The following is a 16,384-nucleotide window of genomic DNA, read 5'->3' on the forward strand; positions in this document are numbered from 1 at the left end:
AGTTTCCAATGGGACCAGGAGTTTCCCAATATCCCATCTAAACCCACCCTCTGGCAGTGGGAAGCCATTCCCCCTGTCACTCCAGGCTTTTGCCCAAGGTTCCTTTCCAGCTCTCCTGGAGCCCCTTTAGACACTGGAAGGGCTCTAAGGGCTCCCTGGAGCCTTCTCCAAGCTGAACATTCCCAGTTCTCCCAGACTATCAGTGTAATGTTCCAGTTCTTGGACCACTTCCTGGCCCTTTCTTACCACCTCTGGACTCCCTTGAGGTCCTCTCCATCCATCCCAAGATGAATCGTCTTGTTGGCTGTGCAGCTTCTAGGCTAGAATCTTCTCTGTGGGACCATCTGCTAAACTTTTCTAGTTTTGTAACTGGACTCTGGGAGCCTGAAAGTTCATGAGGATCCATGGAGCTGAGCACACAGAACTGTGTCTGCTGCCCTTTATAAGCTGCAACCAAAGTAATAACCAATACAATGAAAGCATATGCCAGCAAGTTAGAAAAAGGCATCTCAAAAATCACTGAATCTGAGGTAGAAACATGACTTCTCACTGGGGGGGGGTTTACTCAGGGCCGTGTCATTAGCACTTGAAGGACATTAGGCATACTTCTGGTCTAATTTTTCAATCTCATTTCATCCAATGAAGAAGCAGCATGAAGAAAGGCATAGAAATGTGTATAACTGGAAAGTTACCTGGCCAACATGCTACTGACTGAGACTTAAAGGCTGATGTTGACCCACACTAACACAGACACAAAATCACAAAAAGGAATAGTGGCCTGTAGTTTCCCAACTGTAATAGAAAAAATTTCTCTTTCCAGATGAAGGAGCCTATAATTACTTGAGAGTCTCATCTCCATAACTTCAAAGGAGAAAAGTTTGATTTAGAAAACAAAACTTTGAAAAATAAATCGCCATTCAGCCAATTTTAAAAGTTTGAAACAAAAATTTTCTTAAACACCTCTTGAAATGAAAGAAGCTACTACATTCATTGACACACTGCATTTTTCACTTCAGCTATTTCAAATAAAAATCTTATGGCTGAGAATGCTACAGTTCATTACCTGTTAAGTGCACAATGGTATAAAATATCCTTATAGGTTGAATCCCGGTTGGTAAATGGTTTGAATCCTACTTTGGTAAAATCAGCAGCACCTGCTCTGTCAATAACACTTCAATAAACTTAGGCAACAACATATTTATCAGTTAAGAGTACTGCTAATAGTTTTTCCTAACAGAACTCATACTTGTTTAAAAAAAAATCTAAGGAAAGAAATTTAATTTTTATTAATGAAATAAAGAGTTAAAAGGTTGCTATGACATTTAGAATAGTATGCCAGAGGTAATTGTAAAACAGCAACAAATCCCAATTTTAAATAATTCACACATACTAATAACAAGCCCTGTCCCTGGTAGATAGCTCTGCATAGTGTTCCTCCTGCAAGTCACCAATCACCTTTCCAGAGGGGGAAAAAAATTAAAGGCATCAGTAAATTTAGCTGCCAATTTAAGCATTTCCAGCTTACTGTGAAGTAATTCACAGAAAGCAATTACAGAGGAAAAGTCAGTGCTGACATTTTTTCACAATCATGCCATCAGAGCACAAATGGGGAAAAAGCACTTTTATTTACACTTCCTCAGTTTGTAAAACCATGTGTACACTGCCATCATTTAAAGTGCAAGCTACATGTCTTCTGAATAAACTGAAGGCATAACAGGTGCTCTGTAAGATAAAATACTGCCACCAGTAGTTATACAACTAACTACAAGTGCCAGTAGTATAGTTCAAAGCCTGACCAGCTTAGTGTGTTACTCCCTCTTGTGTATTACCAGCCAAAAACATATTCCATTGCTTTAGATACAATACTTTCATCTTTCCTAGGAGTTTGTCTGTCAGAAACCACCTAGAAGGCAGGGAGAAAAACAGAAAGAGAAAATACAGAGAATCAGTTAACATGCAGTTAATAGTTTTTACACCAACCATTTACTTAATTTTTTCCTAAGCGCTACTATATTTTAACAAAATATGTTTGAAATATTTTCAAAACAAGCCCTTATTTCCTGGAAAAGTGAAAAGTCATTAACTTAGTACTTTTTATTATTATTTTAGAGACTGAACAGACTGAGCTTGTACTTGAACCACATTGTTAAAGAACTGACAGTAAAGGTAAGGTCACATTGACGTTAATGTCTGTACAGCCTCAAAGAGCTAAGGGGAGACAACACTAAAACATGTTTCTGTTTCCCTCAAAATACCTGATAGTCACTAGTGGAAGCCTTATATGCTGTTGCAAGAGGTCTCATTGTAGAAATCCTTGCAGTATTATTTGCAGGTTGTATTGGTGTGCCAGCAGATTTTGTAGGTGGAGTGAAAATCGAAGACATCGGGGATGTAGAGCTCCTTTCAAAGTTTTCCATCACACTCTTAAATAGAGAGTTAATATAATGTAAACAAATACTGAAAAGCAGTATTCCAACCTTTATTGTCTAAAATTATCCACTATTAACATTTTTTTTTATAAAACATACATGGATCCCAAAAGATAAAAGGTGTACCAGTACAGAACATACAGGTACACATGACCAGCGAGCGTTTTCCTCACTGCAATCATGTTGAATTATGCCATTGCAAAGTAGTGGAGGGTTGAAATCTGTTCACGGTCTGTACTAAATGTCAACCAAGTTTGAAACAATGTAGAGGAAATACACTGTATGACTTGCAGTAAACTTCAAGGCTCCATTTTGTAAGCCTGTGTTTAGAAAGGAATGCATGTTGAATGGAAGAGGTAGCAAGTGACTTGATGGGAACCATCAACAAATCAGAGAAAACAAGATGGTAAATAACAACCAGCCTGGGGAGATGTGATTTGGTGGATTTAGACTCAGTGGAGCATAGGATTCAGCCAGGCTAAAGACAGCAAAACTTCAGCAGCACATTTGGTAGAAGAGCACTTTCCAAAATAAACACTAGGACTGGTGTGCACTATGGATGGCAGCTGACTCTCTGCTTAGCACAAGGGGAGCCCATGGAACTAATACTTTTAAATCAGAAGCCTAAGCACTGATACCAAATCCATCACATCTAGTTTTCAATTCCAGGAAAGTCTGACCAAAACCAATCCTTCAATGTATTAGTCTCCTGAAATCTTTTGCCTCCAAAAACACAAATTAATGACTATGGGTTTATTTATTGGTATATGAAAGTGAATACTATCCACAAAGACATAATGAGAATTCAAAAGCAATGAAAATCAGATGTCTGGCAATTATAAGTCTTAGATCATTACTTCTAGAGCTTCAGCTTACCGACCATTCATTGATAAAAACTGGACAGCAAAATATTAAAAAGGCTTGGACGGACCACCAGCAGAAGCCCACAGAGAAAAAGGCCACAGAAGTACTTGCTTCTGAATTTTATTGAGTGTAAGAAATGTTTCAGACTGCTAAAACTTCAGAAATTCAAGTTTAATTTCTAGGGCTGCCTTCTCAGAACAGCTTGGAAAGCTTACATTACTCTTTAGTATTGTGTATCCTTAAAGGAGACAAAAAAAATAATCTGTGTACTATAGAAGAATGACTGTTATTTGCTTAAGCTAATGTACAGTACCCAGTGCAAAGCACTGCAAGAATTACAGGTCAAGGTATTGCCAATACCTAGACAATAATAGCTCATGTTAATATTAAAACTACAAGACAGCCTTGTCTACCCCTAACTGCTTCTTACAAGAGAGTGACATGTTTTCCTAGGGGAAGCTGGGAGAACAGGATTGGCATTTTCTTGCTAACAAATTTTCAAAGAATTAAGATAAATCCAAGAGCCAGAAGCACATAGTCACATAACAAATAGAGAGGTACAATTAGGCACAGCAACAATCTTAATCTGCCATTAGGTATCTACTGCAGGCCCTAAATGCCACAAATTCCAGTCAGGAAACTTATCTCAATTGTCTCATATTATGGTTTCACTTCCTTGTCTTGTACAGCAATATAATGTGCATTGTAACTTCCAAGGAGCACAGAGATTGCCCATAGTGATCCTTCTCAGCAGGAGACGTTGACAAATACTTAAGAAAAGGCTTATATAAATGTGTAACAGACTATATCTATATAGATGAACTACCTACAATTTGCAATTACTAAAGAAAAAAATTTAAAGAGATCAGGAAAAATAAAAAGAAAGACAAAAAGCAAAGTGCCTTATATTTAACTAAAAGCAACTATTAACTTACTTTATCTATACAGGGCTTGACACCAATCATGATAGATTCACCAAAAATTCTTCCGTCTTTGCTTAAGGCTTTCCGGGCTTGAAGCTTAGACTGATATCGAATATGCATCCAGTTTCCTGTGTTGGACATCTGAATGAGATTAAGTGAAAATTGTGAAATGAAGTTTTTTCAAAAATGCTTAATTCACAATGTTTTCTGATGTGTCAAACTAAAACATACCACATGCTTTAATATGTTTCCATACTGAGCAAACTGTAGTAGAATATAGGAAGCTGATGCTTGAGGAAATCTGAAAGACAGAAAAAAAAAATACTCAAAAAATTTTGAGTAGCTGCAGTGACTTGAGAAATGAGACTTTCCAGACACTTTACCACACACCCCAAGAGCAGAATGGTGTTTTTCTATCTAGAAAAAATAATGTGTAGCTCAAGTTCAGTCGTCTCACTGAAATGTAGGTGTTTGCTTGCTTTAAGCATAGCAGCACATACCAATGTCAGACAACATCAATGCTCAAGTATTTTTCTCATATTCTGTAAGGACTTCACCCATGTTTTTCTGATACTTTGGAAATCAACTTACCCAAATACAGTTACCCATGTGTCATCAAGTTGATCTTCTGAAGTAAGGGAATCACCTTGGGTATAAAAAGGATCTAGCTGAGCAGGAGATAGTGTGGTCTTCTTAGGCTGCCCAATACTTGCAGGACTGAACGTGCTTGAAGCTGTTAAATTGAAATAGCATTGTTTAACAAATTTCTTTTGCAAGACAGAGGTTTATAATAGAAGAATAAATTCAATGTCAAGCATTTCGCTTGTATATGGAAGAGTTTGATGGGGATTTACTCACACACAGAGAAAGTAAGTCAGTCATTGTCCTGGGGTGACAATGGTATCATTTGGGTATCCCCAATTGCCTGTTTATGTCACATATTAAGTTCTGCACTTTCAGGACTGGCTCTGAGAGCAAAGTGGGGAAGAAGAAGCCGCAGTTTGTGTTCAGAAGTGGCACTCACTCCCCCACATGCTGCTCCTGGACTGTGCTGTCTGCAGCATGGACAGACAGCGGCACAGAGCTCTCCTTTGCTTTTAGCTGGTTTTTAGCTGCCTGAGGCAGGGAAGTTCCCTGGACTGCTTTTTGCCTTTTTCCTCAGATCTGTTCAAACCTGCTCTGGACTGAAAACCCAGACAAACACGGGGAGCTCACGCCTGTGGCCCACCGGGGCCTGGGCACTTTCCAGCACCACAGGGACAGATGAGAGACTGAGAGAGCCCAGCTACAGCCCACAGCAAAGACTTTCTGGATTTCCCATCTCCTCAATCAGCAAGAGGTTTTATTGTTTAATTTTGCCAAATAGGAACAGGCCAACAATAAATTTTAGCACCAGCTTCTTACACAAGATATCAAACCTTGTGAAGATGGAAGGCAATCCATCAATCTCAGCTTCTTCATTCAATTACAACCACCTCTGTGCTCAGCTCAACACCACATTTGGAACAAGGAAAACTGCTTGAAACTCTGTCAGTTTCAGAATGAATAATTATTTCCTACTAATACCCATACACCTTTGTAAAGCTAAGAAACACACAACCTCTTCATAAATTAGCAAGGAATGGATGTAGCTTTAACAGTGATGATTTTTCTGTATTAAAGATAGCAGTAAGGAAAGAGAGTAGAAACTTTGACAGGACATCTACCTGCTCCCGGTGTTGATGGCAGAATTCCAACTGATGGGCTCTGTGTTAAACTAAAGCTGGCCTGCATTAATATACAGAAAGAAACAAATCATTCTTATAGGTAGACTGCTCACATCAAGAGAGACAATTTTCAAGTGATTTAAACATTCAGGTAATATTAACTGTCTGCCTTAAGTTATTCCTAATTAAGAGTAAGGACAGATTTTTGCATGTATATTTAATATAACATTGCCAAGGGGTATTAATGAAAAGTTATTTGACAATATATATGACATTTGCTTTGTGAAACAAAGTAGCTTTAAGTATCAATACTCAGAAACCCTTTAGTTTACTTTCTCAAAATAGTCATGTCACTATTGCTACACTGTAATAATTCACACATTCGGGTGCATCCTGATAAGAAGGATATTTGTATCCTAAGTTTATCAGCATTGTCACTGCCTAAGGGGTTCAGAAATCATGGAAACATAACCTTCATTGGTACAGAGACTATTACTGGACTTACTTTCTTGCTCAACTATTTAGTGCATAGAAAAAAGTATACTTTGAGTTTTAAATGGTAGTAGATGTTTTCTTTTTAACACAGGATTTCAACACCAGAAACAATTTTAGTCTATTTTTAGCCTGAATAGTGGCATTTCTTAAATAATGATCAAACAGCCTGGAGTACCTGTAGACCTAGCAACATATGTTCAAACACTTTTTGAAATTTAATATCCAGTCCTTTAAGACACTATAGGATTCTGTCCTTCCCAGAGAACCTCTGCTTCAGAATAAACTTTTCAGAAGGCAACACTCAATAGAAAGACTGCTCATTCAGTGAAAAATGTTCTCCTAGCAGCAAAAGGGTTCAGTGAAAAAGGACTTAGGAATGCCTGATTAGTCAGTTAAGCAGTAGAGCTTATTACAAAATTTACCCAGTAGAAATTTAGTGTTCCTCTTTCAAAATTAACCCCATCTACCCAAACTTTGATCAGATATTTTTCTCAGAAAAAAATTCCTTCTGTTTCTGTAAGTGCCTGTATTGCCTTCTAGAAGATAATCACAGAAACACAAAATTATTAATGTTGGATAAGATCTCTAAGATTGAGTCCAACCATTAACCTAACATTGCCATCTTGACCACTAAACCATGTCCCCAAGTTCACTTCCACTCATCTTTGAACACTTTCGAGGATGGAGAGTCTAACACTTCCCTGCGTGGCCTGTTCCAATGCCTGACCACCCTTTCAGTGAAGAAATTTTTCCTGATATCCAATCTAAATTTCTTCTGGTTCAATCTGAGGCCATTTTCTCTTGTCCTATTACTTGTTACCTGGGAGAAGAGACCAGTCTCCACCTTGCTACAACTTCCTTTCAAGCTGTGAAAGGGCCCTTCTGTCAATCAGCAGCCCAATAAATTTACAAAAAAGTGAAAAGCTGACAAACAAAGCTGAATTCGTACAAGAAAGCATAACTGAGGCATGACTTGCATTTTTCATTACCTACTGTATTGAAAATTGGCAATAACAGGAATTTGCTTCATGACCACAGCTCTTGTTTAGTCTATACAGGAACAGGTAGGCTGAACAACCCAGACTAAGCAATAGCATGATCAGAAGGGTCACCAGTCATTTTGCTACAGCAGTTTATACAATAAGTTTGAGAATTCACTGTGGCAGTGAGCTGCCTCACATCTTCTGCTAAGAACATGCCAGTATCCAAGACACTTACTGGTCTTCTTGAGGACAGAGGTGTTGATCCAAGCCCAGGACTAGATAACTCATCGTATATGCTCCTAACTGGTGGAGCACCACCTTTATCTTTATGCGAAGGGACTACTGGTTGTGGGGGAGACCCTCCTGCAATTCAAAGGAACAAAAGAAGAGCATGAGAAAACTTGTAATTTTGCTTTGCTGCTACTTGTTCTGGAAACTTCAATAGTAAATTCAGCCATGCTCTCATGTTGATTGCTGTTGAGACTGTTTGTTTCACTGGAGCTTTGCAAAGCCATCTGTCCTACCAAGCTGTTCAGGTTTGAATGCTGTAGGTAGGAGCATCATATGTGTCTCAAACAGCATCCTAAAAAAGTACCATTTAGAACTTTCAGACCTCTTATTAACCCATTATATTCACTGTTTACATGTTCCTTCTCTGAAGTTCTGAGCATTGCTGTATCTTTCAATTTTAAGCCAGGCTAGAAATCTATTTCAATTGCTTCAGAGACTAACTTGCCTATAGTACAGATGCAAAAGCATGATTTTCAAAAATTGAGATATCCTACATGTTAAAGAACCATACCAAACTGCAGAGACATTGCACATTACTTTCACATTCCCACTGCCAAATTCCTTTCCTTCCCATCTAATTTCATATTAAGCAAGAACATAAGCTCTTGAAAGCAGGGACTAGCTTGCATACAGACAGGATGAAGTTAAACCAGCTGCCCTCCCATTTTGTAAACTTTGGAACTTCCAGTATAACTGAGAATTAAACTTCTTGAAAGAACTTGATGTATCTTAACACTTTGTGTGGATTTACCCCAGGGGGAAAAAAAAAAAAGTAGCTTGCATCAAGTTTTCATTTGCAAAATGTTTGGAAATCAAGTTTTTCCAAGGTTCTCTTCAATCCTAAATTCTGAGCTTCAAGACTTCACTCTGAACTATTTAACACATATGAGAACTGCTACTGTTACATGGAATAATAGTCTTTCTGAGGTTCCTGAACATGCAGCAGTCCCGTCACTCATAGCATTCTGCTCTCTGTTTCTCTCCCAGGAGAACATTGCTGGGGTGTTCAATAAGTCATGTGCCATCAGTTACACCGCGTACCGCAACATCTTCCCGATCTGGACGCTGGGCCGATTCTGCCGGCTGCACCCCAGCAGCCCTCTGGCTGGGCAGCTGCCAGCCAGAGCCAGACCCTCAGCTGAGGCAGGGCAGGAGGAGCAGGGAGCCCTGTCTGCTTAAACCTGGACCTCTGGGGATGCCATGGCCCTGGACTTGTCTTGGATCCCGGTGTCTGCATGGGGCCGTGGCGGTGTGTGCTGCATGGGATATCTCAGTGCTGACCTTAGCATGTGGACTGCTGCCCCTGCCAGGAATGGGCGCTGCACTGGTGCTGCAGAGCCTCTGCGTGCTGTGGAACCTCTTCTAAACATTCCCTTTCTAAGTTTTTTTCCAGGTATATTCTCCATCTCCAGATGGGGAGTGAAGTGCCTTTTCAGACCATTTTGAAGATCTGACGAAGCTGCCAAACTGTGTTGTAATTTGACATCTGGACAGACTCTCCTCGGTTGCAAGGCTGTCTTTATTGTCACAGGCTGTCTGTCTATACCAATAGTGTGGGATTTGGGGTCTCCCCTGTGCCCACCATCGGGGGTGGGGGGAGGCACTGCACAATCCCTGCTGAGCTGAGCTCTGTACTGTGGGTGCCAGTGATGGCCTTTGAATTGCTTGCTCTGCTCTGGAGCCCATGCTGGGAGGGGAAGGACACCTGTCCTCCCCCAGCTGGTGGCACCTAGCTTCTGCAGGTGAAGTCACTAGCAGCCCTTGGAAAAGGGGCAGCTGAAGCAGAAAGCTGTGAGGTGGTTGGCACCATGGCCCCAGGGCTCCAGCCTTGCCCCAGCACAGGCCATGGTGCTGTGGGGCATTCACAGGTCATTGTCAGAGCTGGATATCAGATGGGATAATAAATTGCTAAGCGTGATGCAAGAGGAACTTCACTGTGTTCTCCTTTCTGTCTGCTAGTGTGTGTCCCAGGCAGAGGGGAGCTGGCCCAGCAGCCTCATGTCACATGCCTTGGGTTGCCTGTCCCCAGAAGTATGAGCACTGTATCTACCAAACCATGCTGGGAGCCTGTGCCTCCTCTAATGCATTTAGCCCCAGAAAAATATAATCAAAGAAGCAGCTCAGTAAACGGGGACGATCACTTCCCTCATCCTGCTGCTTACACTGATGTGGGTAAGCAAGCTAGAGAAATTTATTTATTGAAGAAGATTCAACTCAGGCTGTCTCAACTCAGCCTGTCAGGTTTAACATGACGTGAGCATGACTTGACAAAAAGCTTTAGACTTAGTAATACCAGAATAAGGAATCACCCCTGTGCAGGGAAGCAATAGGGAAGAATATCTGCTTTAGGGCATGAAACACAGAACAGGTCGTCTCATCCCAGAGTTCTTCCTATCTTCTGCACTTCCCTAGGTTCCTCCCTGGTTCAGCAGGGAAAATCACTGCTCCCACCTGTCCATCCCCTTGCCCAGCAGGCACCCATTTGTGTGTGGACATGAGCTTCTGGCCACAAGCAGCCAGGCAGCAACCGGAGCATTGGGCACCAGACGCTGGGCTGATGTTTTCTTCCATAAAGCAAGAAAAACAGTCAGAAGAACAGAAGGAAATTTGACAGTGTATCTCTCTAAGAATCTGATTGTCCTGTGCAAGTCAACAGTGGATGACTTTCTTCTCTAAGAAATATTTACATTCTTGTCTCCTGGGAAGATGTTTCATATGATTATGGGTCCTCTATTTTCACAGGTGCAATTCCTTTCTCATAGGAACTTGTTAGGCCAGCTGTGAGCTGTACCCAGCTGAAGCAGCAAGCCTGAGCCATGGTTTTATAAGGCCTTTCTTTTGTAAGAATATACATGCAATATATGCAGTAAACAGCCTCCTGCAGAAAGAAGACATCAATGCATGTTGTCTTTAGCTGCCCTCTGGCACAGGAGTCCCCTGGGGCAAAGGTCTCTGTGGTAGGACATGGGCACCAGCATTGGCAAGGCTTGGGGAGTGGCAGGGACTCTGCCCCCCCTGTTGATTTCAGTACTCCCCTGAAAGGGGTCTGAGCAGCATTTGTGCCCTGGGCCACACATCCCGTGTCTGTGTCACACCCCTGCGTGTATGCCAGCCACCCAGCAATGGGACGTGTCCCAAAGAGGCTGTGGTGGCTCCTGTGGAAGGCCCTGGTGCCCTTCCCACTACAGCCCCATGGGGGCTCCTTCTGCTGCCCTGGGCAGGCAGAGCAGAGGAGCATCTGCTCGTTTATTGTTTGAGCAGTTTCTAATGTCCCTATTTTTCAACTTTGTTCAACACTTGGGGGAATGTCTTCCTCGCAAGCTGGGGCAGTTTGGGTGTGTCCTAGGGCTCTTTGTGACACAGTGCACCATGGTCACCGTGGGATGGGAATGGACAGAGTGTAGAAGGATGACCCTTTGTGACAAGTCATGACATAGGTGCTGGCGACGACACAGCCACGCCACAGTGCTCAGTGCATGCAGCGAGACAGGACGGGACAGAGCAGTGCTGTGAGGAGCCCCCACACAGCCAACTCGTTCTTTGCCGATCTGGAGCTTTCCCAAACTGTTACTGTTTCAGGTGACCTTGAAGCCAGACTGTGGCACTTGGTGACCATAGGCTTCTCAAGTTTTCTTTTTTGCAGGTGCCCTCAACACCAGTCTGTAGGAGTTGCCGACACGGAGCCTTTCCAAAATGTCTCCTGTCACTGTGGCAGGAGGTCTTGAGGCCAGACTGCAGGACTTAGTGTCCTGTAGCCTTCCCAAGGCTTCTCTTTTGTAGGTTCCTTCAAGGCACAGCTGCAGCCCTTGCTGGACCTGGAGATTTTCCGAGGAGCTTTTCTCCCCTGCAACTAGGAATAAGTCCAGACTTTGACATGGCAGAGAAACGCTCCAACCTGCCCAAGAAGGTGGAAGAATGCGCTGGTGGTGCCCCACCACAGCAAGGTAATGAGATGGAGCAGCTCCAGCTGCTGCAGAAGGGTGAGTGGCAGAGCTGGCCCACAGGGCTGGTGCCTGCAGCCAGCTTGGCCCTGTTCCATCCCATCCCATCCCAGTGGACGTGCCCACGGATAGGACAAAACAGGGGCTGGGGCTGGTCCCCCTGGCAGCCATTCTCCATCCTCAGGGCATCCTGAGGCTGTTCCTGCCTGGGCACTGCAGGGCTGGGCTGTGTTCTCCAGCCTCTTCTGCAGCTCTTTCAGCTCTGACATTCCTTGCTCTTTGCCAGATGCAGGGAGGGACCCGACAAAAGAGCAGAACTCTGCGCGTAGCAGCTGGTGCTTTATAGGCCAGGTACTGAGAACCATCCCCACCTTCTCAGCCAAGCAGCACAGTTGGAGCACTCAGTGGATCATCCCTCTCTTCCCTATTGTTCCTTCTTTTGCAGATGTTTACGAACAAAGGCGCTTGGTGTCGAGACGTGATCACCATGTTGACCAAGCGTGAGGCAAAGCCTGACCCCACACCCACTCAGAGCATAGCTCCTGCTGCCAGCATGGATTCTTTTGGAGACAGGATTGTCTCCAGTCCAGATCAAGTAAGCAGCCTGTGGCCAGGGCTGGGTGTCCCCAGGAATTGCATGGTGCCTCAAGCCATTTCCCCTGGACCTCCTCAGCCTTTGAGTTCAACCCAGTGTGGTGGGAAGCACTTCTCAGGAGAAACTGGGGAAGCTGCTCCCTCTGGCAGCTCTCCAAGTCTCCCTGTGCCTTCTCCAGGTGCCAGGTTTTGTTAGGAACATGCATCAGAGGCTCATGTGCAATGAGGCTCCAGACGACAGGCTGTTCATGGACATCCTGAGGCTGACTGATGCTCACCCCACTGATGTGGCAGTGACCCTCCTGCGCTGTGCCCCATCGTGTGATAGGTACAGAACCCACCTGTCTTGAGGGCTCAGGTCTAACCAGCCTGTAGGGCCCATCACCCTGTACAGCCAATCCAGTGGGGTCTTCTAGACAGGCAGATTTCCAGGAGCCACTGGACCCTCCATTTCCCAGCCCCTAAGCCTCCTGCCATGCTCCCTCCCTACCCCTCAGGGCACTGTGGCTCTGTCATCTGCATCCCTGTGGCTGCCCAGGCCATGGTGCTCTGGCTGAGACCCTCCTGACACACAGCTCTGGTCCTACAGAGGTGCTGCAAGCGTGTGGAAAACCATAGCATCATCAGGAACAACACTGGACAAGGTGCTGCCATCACTGCTCTCTGTGCTGGAGGGCTGGCCACAGCAGAGAATGTACACCTCAGATGGAGACAATACGGATGTATTTTCCCTGGCTGTGAGTTTCTGGAACTGGCCTTTGCTTGCACCCAGGTTGCCTCTCCATCCTCAGGCGCTGGGCTGACACCTGGGTTTGGGGCAGGTTTGGGGACACCAGGCCAAGTCTTCCCTGGTCTTCCCTGGCCTCTCCCTTGCACACTCAGCCCTGCCACTTGGCACTGAGTGCTGTCTCTGGGTGGTTTATCCTTTGCAGGCAACCAGGGTGGTTTGGGAGATTCTCCGCCTGCCCTGGTGCCCAGAGCCGTTTATGGAATATTCCCCCCATCTCGTCGTGGCTCTGCTCTTCCAAGTTTTTATCAGTACAGAGCAGGTGCCAGAGGAGGTTGATAATTTCTGGAGGACATGTCAGGAGCAACACGGCCTTTCCACGAGCATCAACAGGTGCTCCATCCCAGTCCTCCTGTCACTGCCACGGCCCCAGGGCTGCAGCCTGGGCTCCCAGAATGACCTGGGCTTTGCTCTGCACACAGGTTTGCAATGCAGACTTTAAGGGCGCTGTTCCACCATCTGCGCTGTGTGCATTTACTGGTTGCAATGGAACGCAAGTGTGGTTGGGACACCCTTCTCTGTGTTGACACCCACCACTATGCTGTGGGTCTGCTGGCCAGGTGAGAGCCCCTTCTGCCCACTGCCCCTGTCATTTGTGCCCAGGGTGCCCTACACAGTTCCCATGGTCATGGGCCAGAGAGCCTTGTCACAAAGAGACAGATGAGCAGATTGGAAAAGGGAGAGGAGGGTGCCCAGTACCAGCCACCTGCCAAAGTGCCCACAGGGTGCTTGGGAAAAGACGAGACCTCTGTCAGTGCTGGGAGAGGTTTTCCCACCCATCTCAGGGTTGACGGTGCCTCTTTCCCCCTGCCAGAGAGATGCGCCGTGTCTCCATCCCCTTGTGTTCGTGCATTGCACTCCGCCTGCTCAGGCTGCTCAACCAGGAGGAACCACGCTGGGAACTTGCTGCTATGGCGTTCCTTGTGGAGGTGAGCCCGATGGCCAGCGCTGCCTTGCTGAGCTGCTTCCCACCTCTCTGCCCTCTCCTAGCTGTGGCTGCCTGGGACAGTGCCCACAAGCTGTGCTGCTGCCTTGGCTCAGCCCTGTGTAGTTCTGAGCTCCTGCAACTGGACACCCTTGGCACTGCTCTTTGCTTTTCAGGTCCTGGAGTGCCTGGACTTGAATGAATGGGGTGAAAACCTCCTGGAGATCATGACAAAGCACCTGAAGAGCGAGTCCAAGGAGGAGTGTCACCTGGCACTCAGAGGCCTCGTGGTGCTCAGCCAAGATCCCTTGGTGGTGAGGAGGCAGTGGCTGAAGCTGTGCTGGCAGTGTGGGGCTGGGGAAAGCAGCCTCTTGGGCTTGGCTGGGCTTTGGGAGCTGTGGCAGCTGCTCCCAGCTCTCCTGTGTCGCTGTTTAGCTGCCCGAGTGCTTCGGGAGAGGCCTTTGGCCTCTGGGCTCCATGGCAGCAGGGTGGGACTGCAGCACTGGAGCGGTGTTGGCAGTGCAGCTGTTCATGGATTCATACCACAAACATGTATTCCACACAGACCAAAAAAATGTGCAGCCTGTCTGCAAGCTTGGTGCAGCTATTGAAGAATGCAGATGGAGAGGACATCAGGTTGACCCTCACTGTGTTCAAGAACATGCTCCTGAAAAAAGATATTCTAGTATCCAGCCCCACGGCCCTGAAACTGGCTGAGGCTCTCCGGCCCCTCTTTGACAATGTAAGGCTCTGTGCCCCCAGCCACGGGCTCTGGGTGCTGCCCGAAAGTGTGGTGCCCTGTGCATTTTCAGGCCTGTGCACAGGGGAGTCTGGAGAATCCAGTGCTGAGTTTTTTCCTTTCCAACAGGACAACAGCCACATACAGCTACTCTCCATTCAACTCTACCAAGAAGTGATGGAATTGGTAGAGGAAAAGGGAAAAAAGCCCTTGAAGGTGTTGGTGAGCGAGAGCCTGCTGCCGCTCTTCTTCTATTGCCATAGTGAGAACAGGCGTGTGGCAGAGGTGAGGACTCCTGGGCGCTGCTGTCCCCATGGGAGGGGGCTCAACTGTCTCCCCACACCCTGGCACCTCATGGGCTCCAGCCTCCTCCTGGCCTTGGCACAAGGACATGGGTCCTATTCCTTGGGCTGTGGTGCCATCTCTGGGTCTCTGCTGCTCTGCAGTCTGCTCGGGAAACACTGCTTTCAGCACTAAGCTTCCTGAATAGGAAGGATCTCGAGCACCTGCTAAAGACAGAGGACCCATGGAACTTTGGCGAGCGTGTGGTAAGGACAGCCTGGAAGCCCCAGTTCCAGCCTGGAGAAGTCTCCTGCCTGTGGTGCCCAGTGTGTGGGGCTGCACCTAGGGGCACCAGCTTTGCACCCCACATGCTGCTCCTTTCCCTGGGCCACATGAGCTCTTCTCCAGGCTCCAGTGGCCCCAAGCCAGATGCTGATGGAGCACCCAACCCAGTTGGCTTCTGGTGTGGGGTGGTACCATGGCTCCCCAGGCACCCTGCCCCCTCCAAAGCCTGGTGCCAGTGGCTGCTGGCCGGGCCTCAGGGCTGTGTGGGCAGGGGAGGTAGTGCTGGGCACAGGGAATGTCTGGCCAAGGAGCAGAGCCCGTGCTAACACTTCCCTCCATGCCCTGCCACTCTCTCCAGCTGGCAGAGGACAGGAGCCAAGTGGGCAAGCACCTGCGGCAGGCTCTGCCATACCTGGAGAGCCCAGAGGAGCCCGTGCGAGAGGCAGCCATCAGGTCCATTGGTGAGCTACATGCCCTGGGTCTGGGTCCCTCCCTTCCCCATTGCAAGGAGGATCCAGGCCAGGGGCCATGACAGGCTCTGTGTTCCCAGGGATTGCCAGCTTGCTCATGAGGGGGCAGCAGGAAGAGCTGGAGATCATCTGGGAGGGTGAGTGAGGCCAGCAAGGTTTCAGTGGGAGCTGGGGGGGAGGCTGCAACTCCTGCCCCGGCTGCAGAGGGCTCTGCTCCCTGTGTGGACGAGGGGTGGTGTGGGCAGAGCACAGAAATGTTTCAGGGGTCTGTGGGATATTCGTGGCCAGCACCTTCCAGCTGATCCTTGTTGTCTCCTGCTTCCTCTAGGCCGTGGCAAGAGCTGGGTGGACTTTCAGGGTCCTTTCAGGGGGTTTCCTCACTCTGACCATGGGTCTGTTCTCTGTTTCAGCCCTTCAAGCCCTTAGCCAAGATGAGAGCCCCTCCAAGACAAATCTGACAGTTCAAGTCACGTTGTATGAGAGAGCTGCATCCCTGAATTCATCTTCTGCATCAAGACAACCAGGACAGCACCAGATCCCAAGCAAGAGGAGACAACCCGGAGCTCCAGGCACAGCTGATGCTGGGCACTCCTGAGCTTGCCTGGAAGCTTGGGTAGCTCCTGGCTTCTCCTTCCCTCTTTAATGATCCCTCCCTCCAGCCCTCAGACCC

At 46.6% G+C, this 16,384-nt stretch overlaps 2 protein-coding genes across 2 annotated transcripts; one reads left to right on the forward strand and one right to left on the reverse strand.

The window, feature by feature from the left end:
• Positions 1 to 1,099: 1,099 nt before the first annotated feature.
• Positions 1,100 to 8,740, reverse strand: LOC131579933 (nucleoporin NUP35-like). The gene is made up of 9 exons (XM_058840520.1): positions 8,733 to 8,740; positions 7,925 to 7,983; positions 7,636 to 7,763; positions 5,923 to 5,983; positions 4,808 to 4,949; positions 4,448 to 4,517; positions 4,229 to 4,357; positions 2,256 to 2,423; positions 1,100 to 1,903 (listed from the first exon to the last, which is right to left on the reverse strand). The coding sequence occupies exons 1-9, from the start codon at positions 8,738 to 8,740 to the stop codon at positions 1,826 to 1,828; spliced, it is 843 nt and encodes a 280-aa protein (XP_058696503.1). The 3' UTR covers positions 1,100 to 1,825.
• Positions 8,741 to 12,836: 4,096 nt separating this feature from the next.
• LOC131579934 (uncharacterized) lies at positions 12,837 to 14,549 on the forward strand. The gene is made up of 5 exons (XM_058840521.1): positions 12,837 to 12,963; positions 13,159 to 13,346; positions 13,436 to 13,573; positions 13,828 to 13,942; positions 14,115 to 14,549. The coding sequence occupies exons 1-5, from the start codon at positions 12,919 to 12,921 to the stop codon at positions 14,547 to 14,549; spliced, it is 921 nt and encodes a 306-aa protein (XP_058696504.1). The 5' UTR covers positions 12,837 to 12,918.
• Positions 14,550 to 16,384: the final 1,835 nt, after the last annotated feature.

The sequence above is a fragment of the Poecile atricapillus genome, chromosome 5 (assembly GCF_030490865.1).
Source record: "Poecile atricapillus isolate bPoeAtr1 chromosome 5, bPoeAtr1.hap1, whole genome shotgun sequence".
In the NCBI taxonomy this organism is placed as follows: Eukaryota; Metazoa; Chordata; class Aves; order Passeriformes; family Paridae; genus Poecile; species Poecile atricapillus.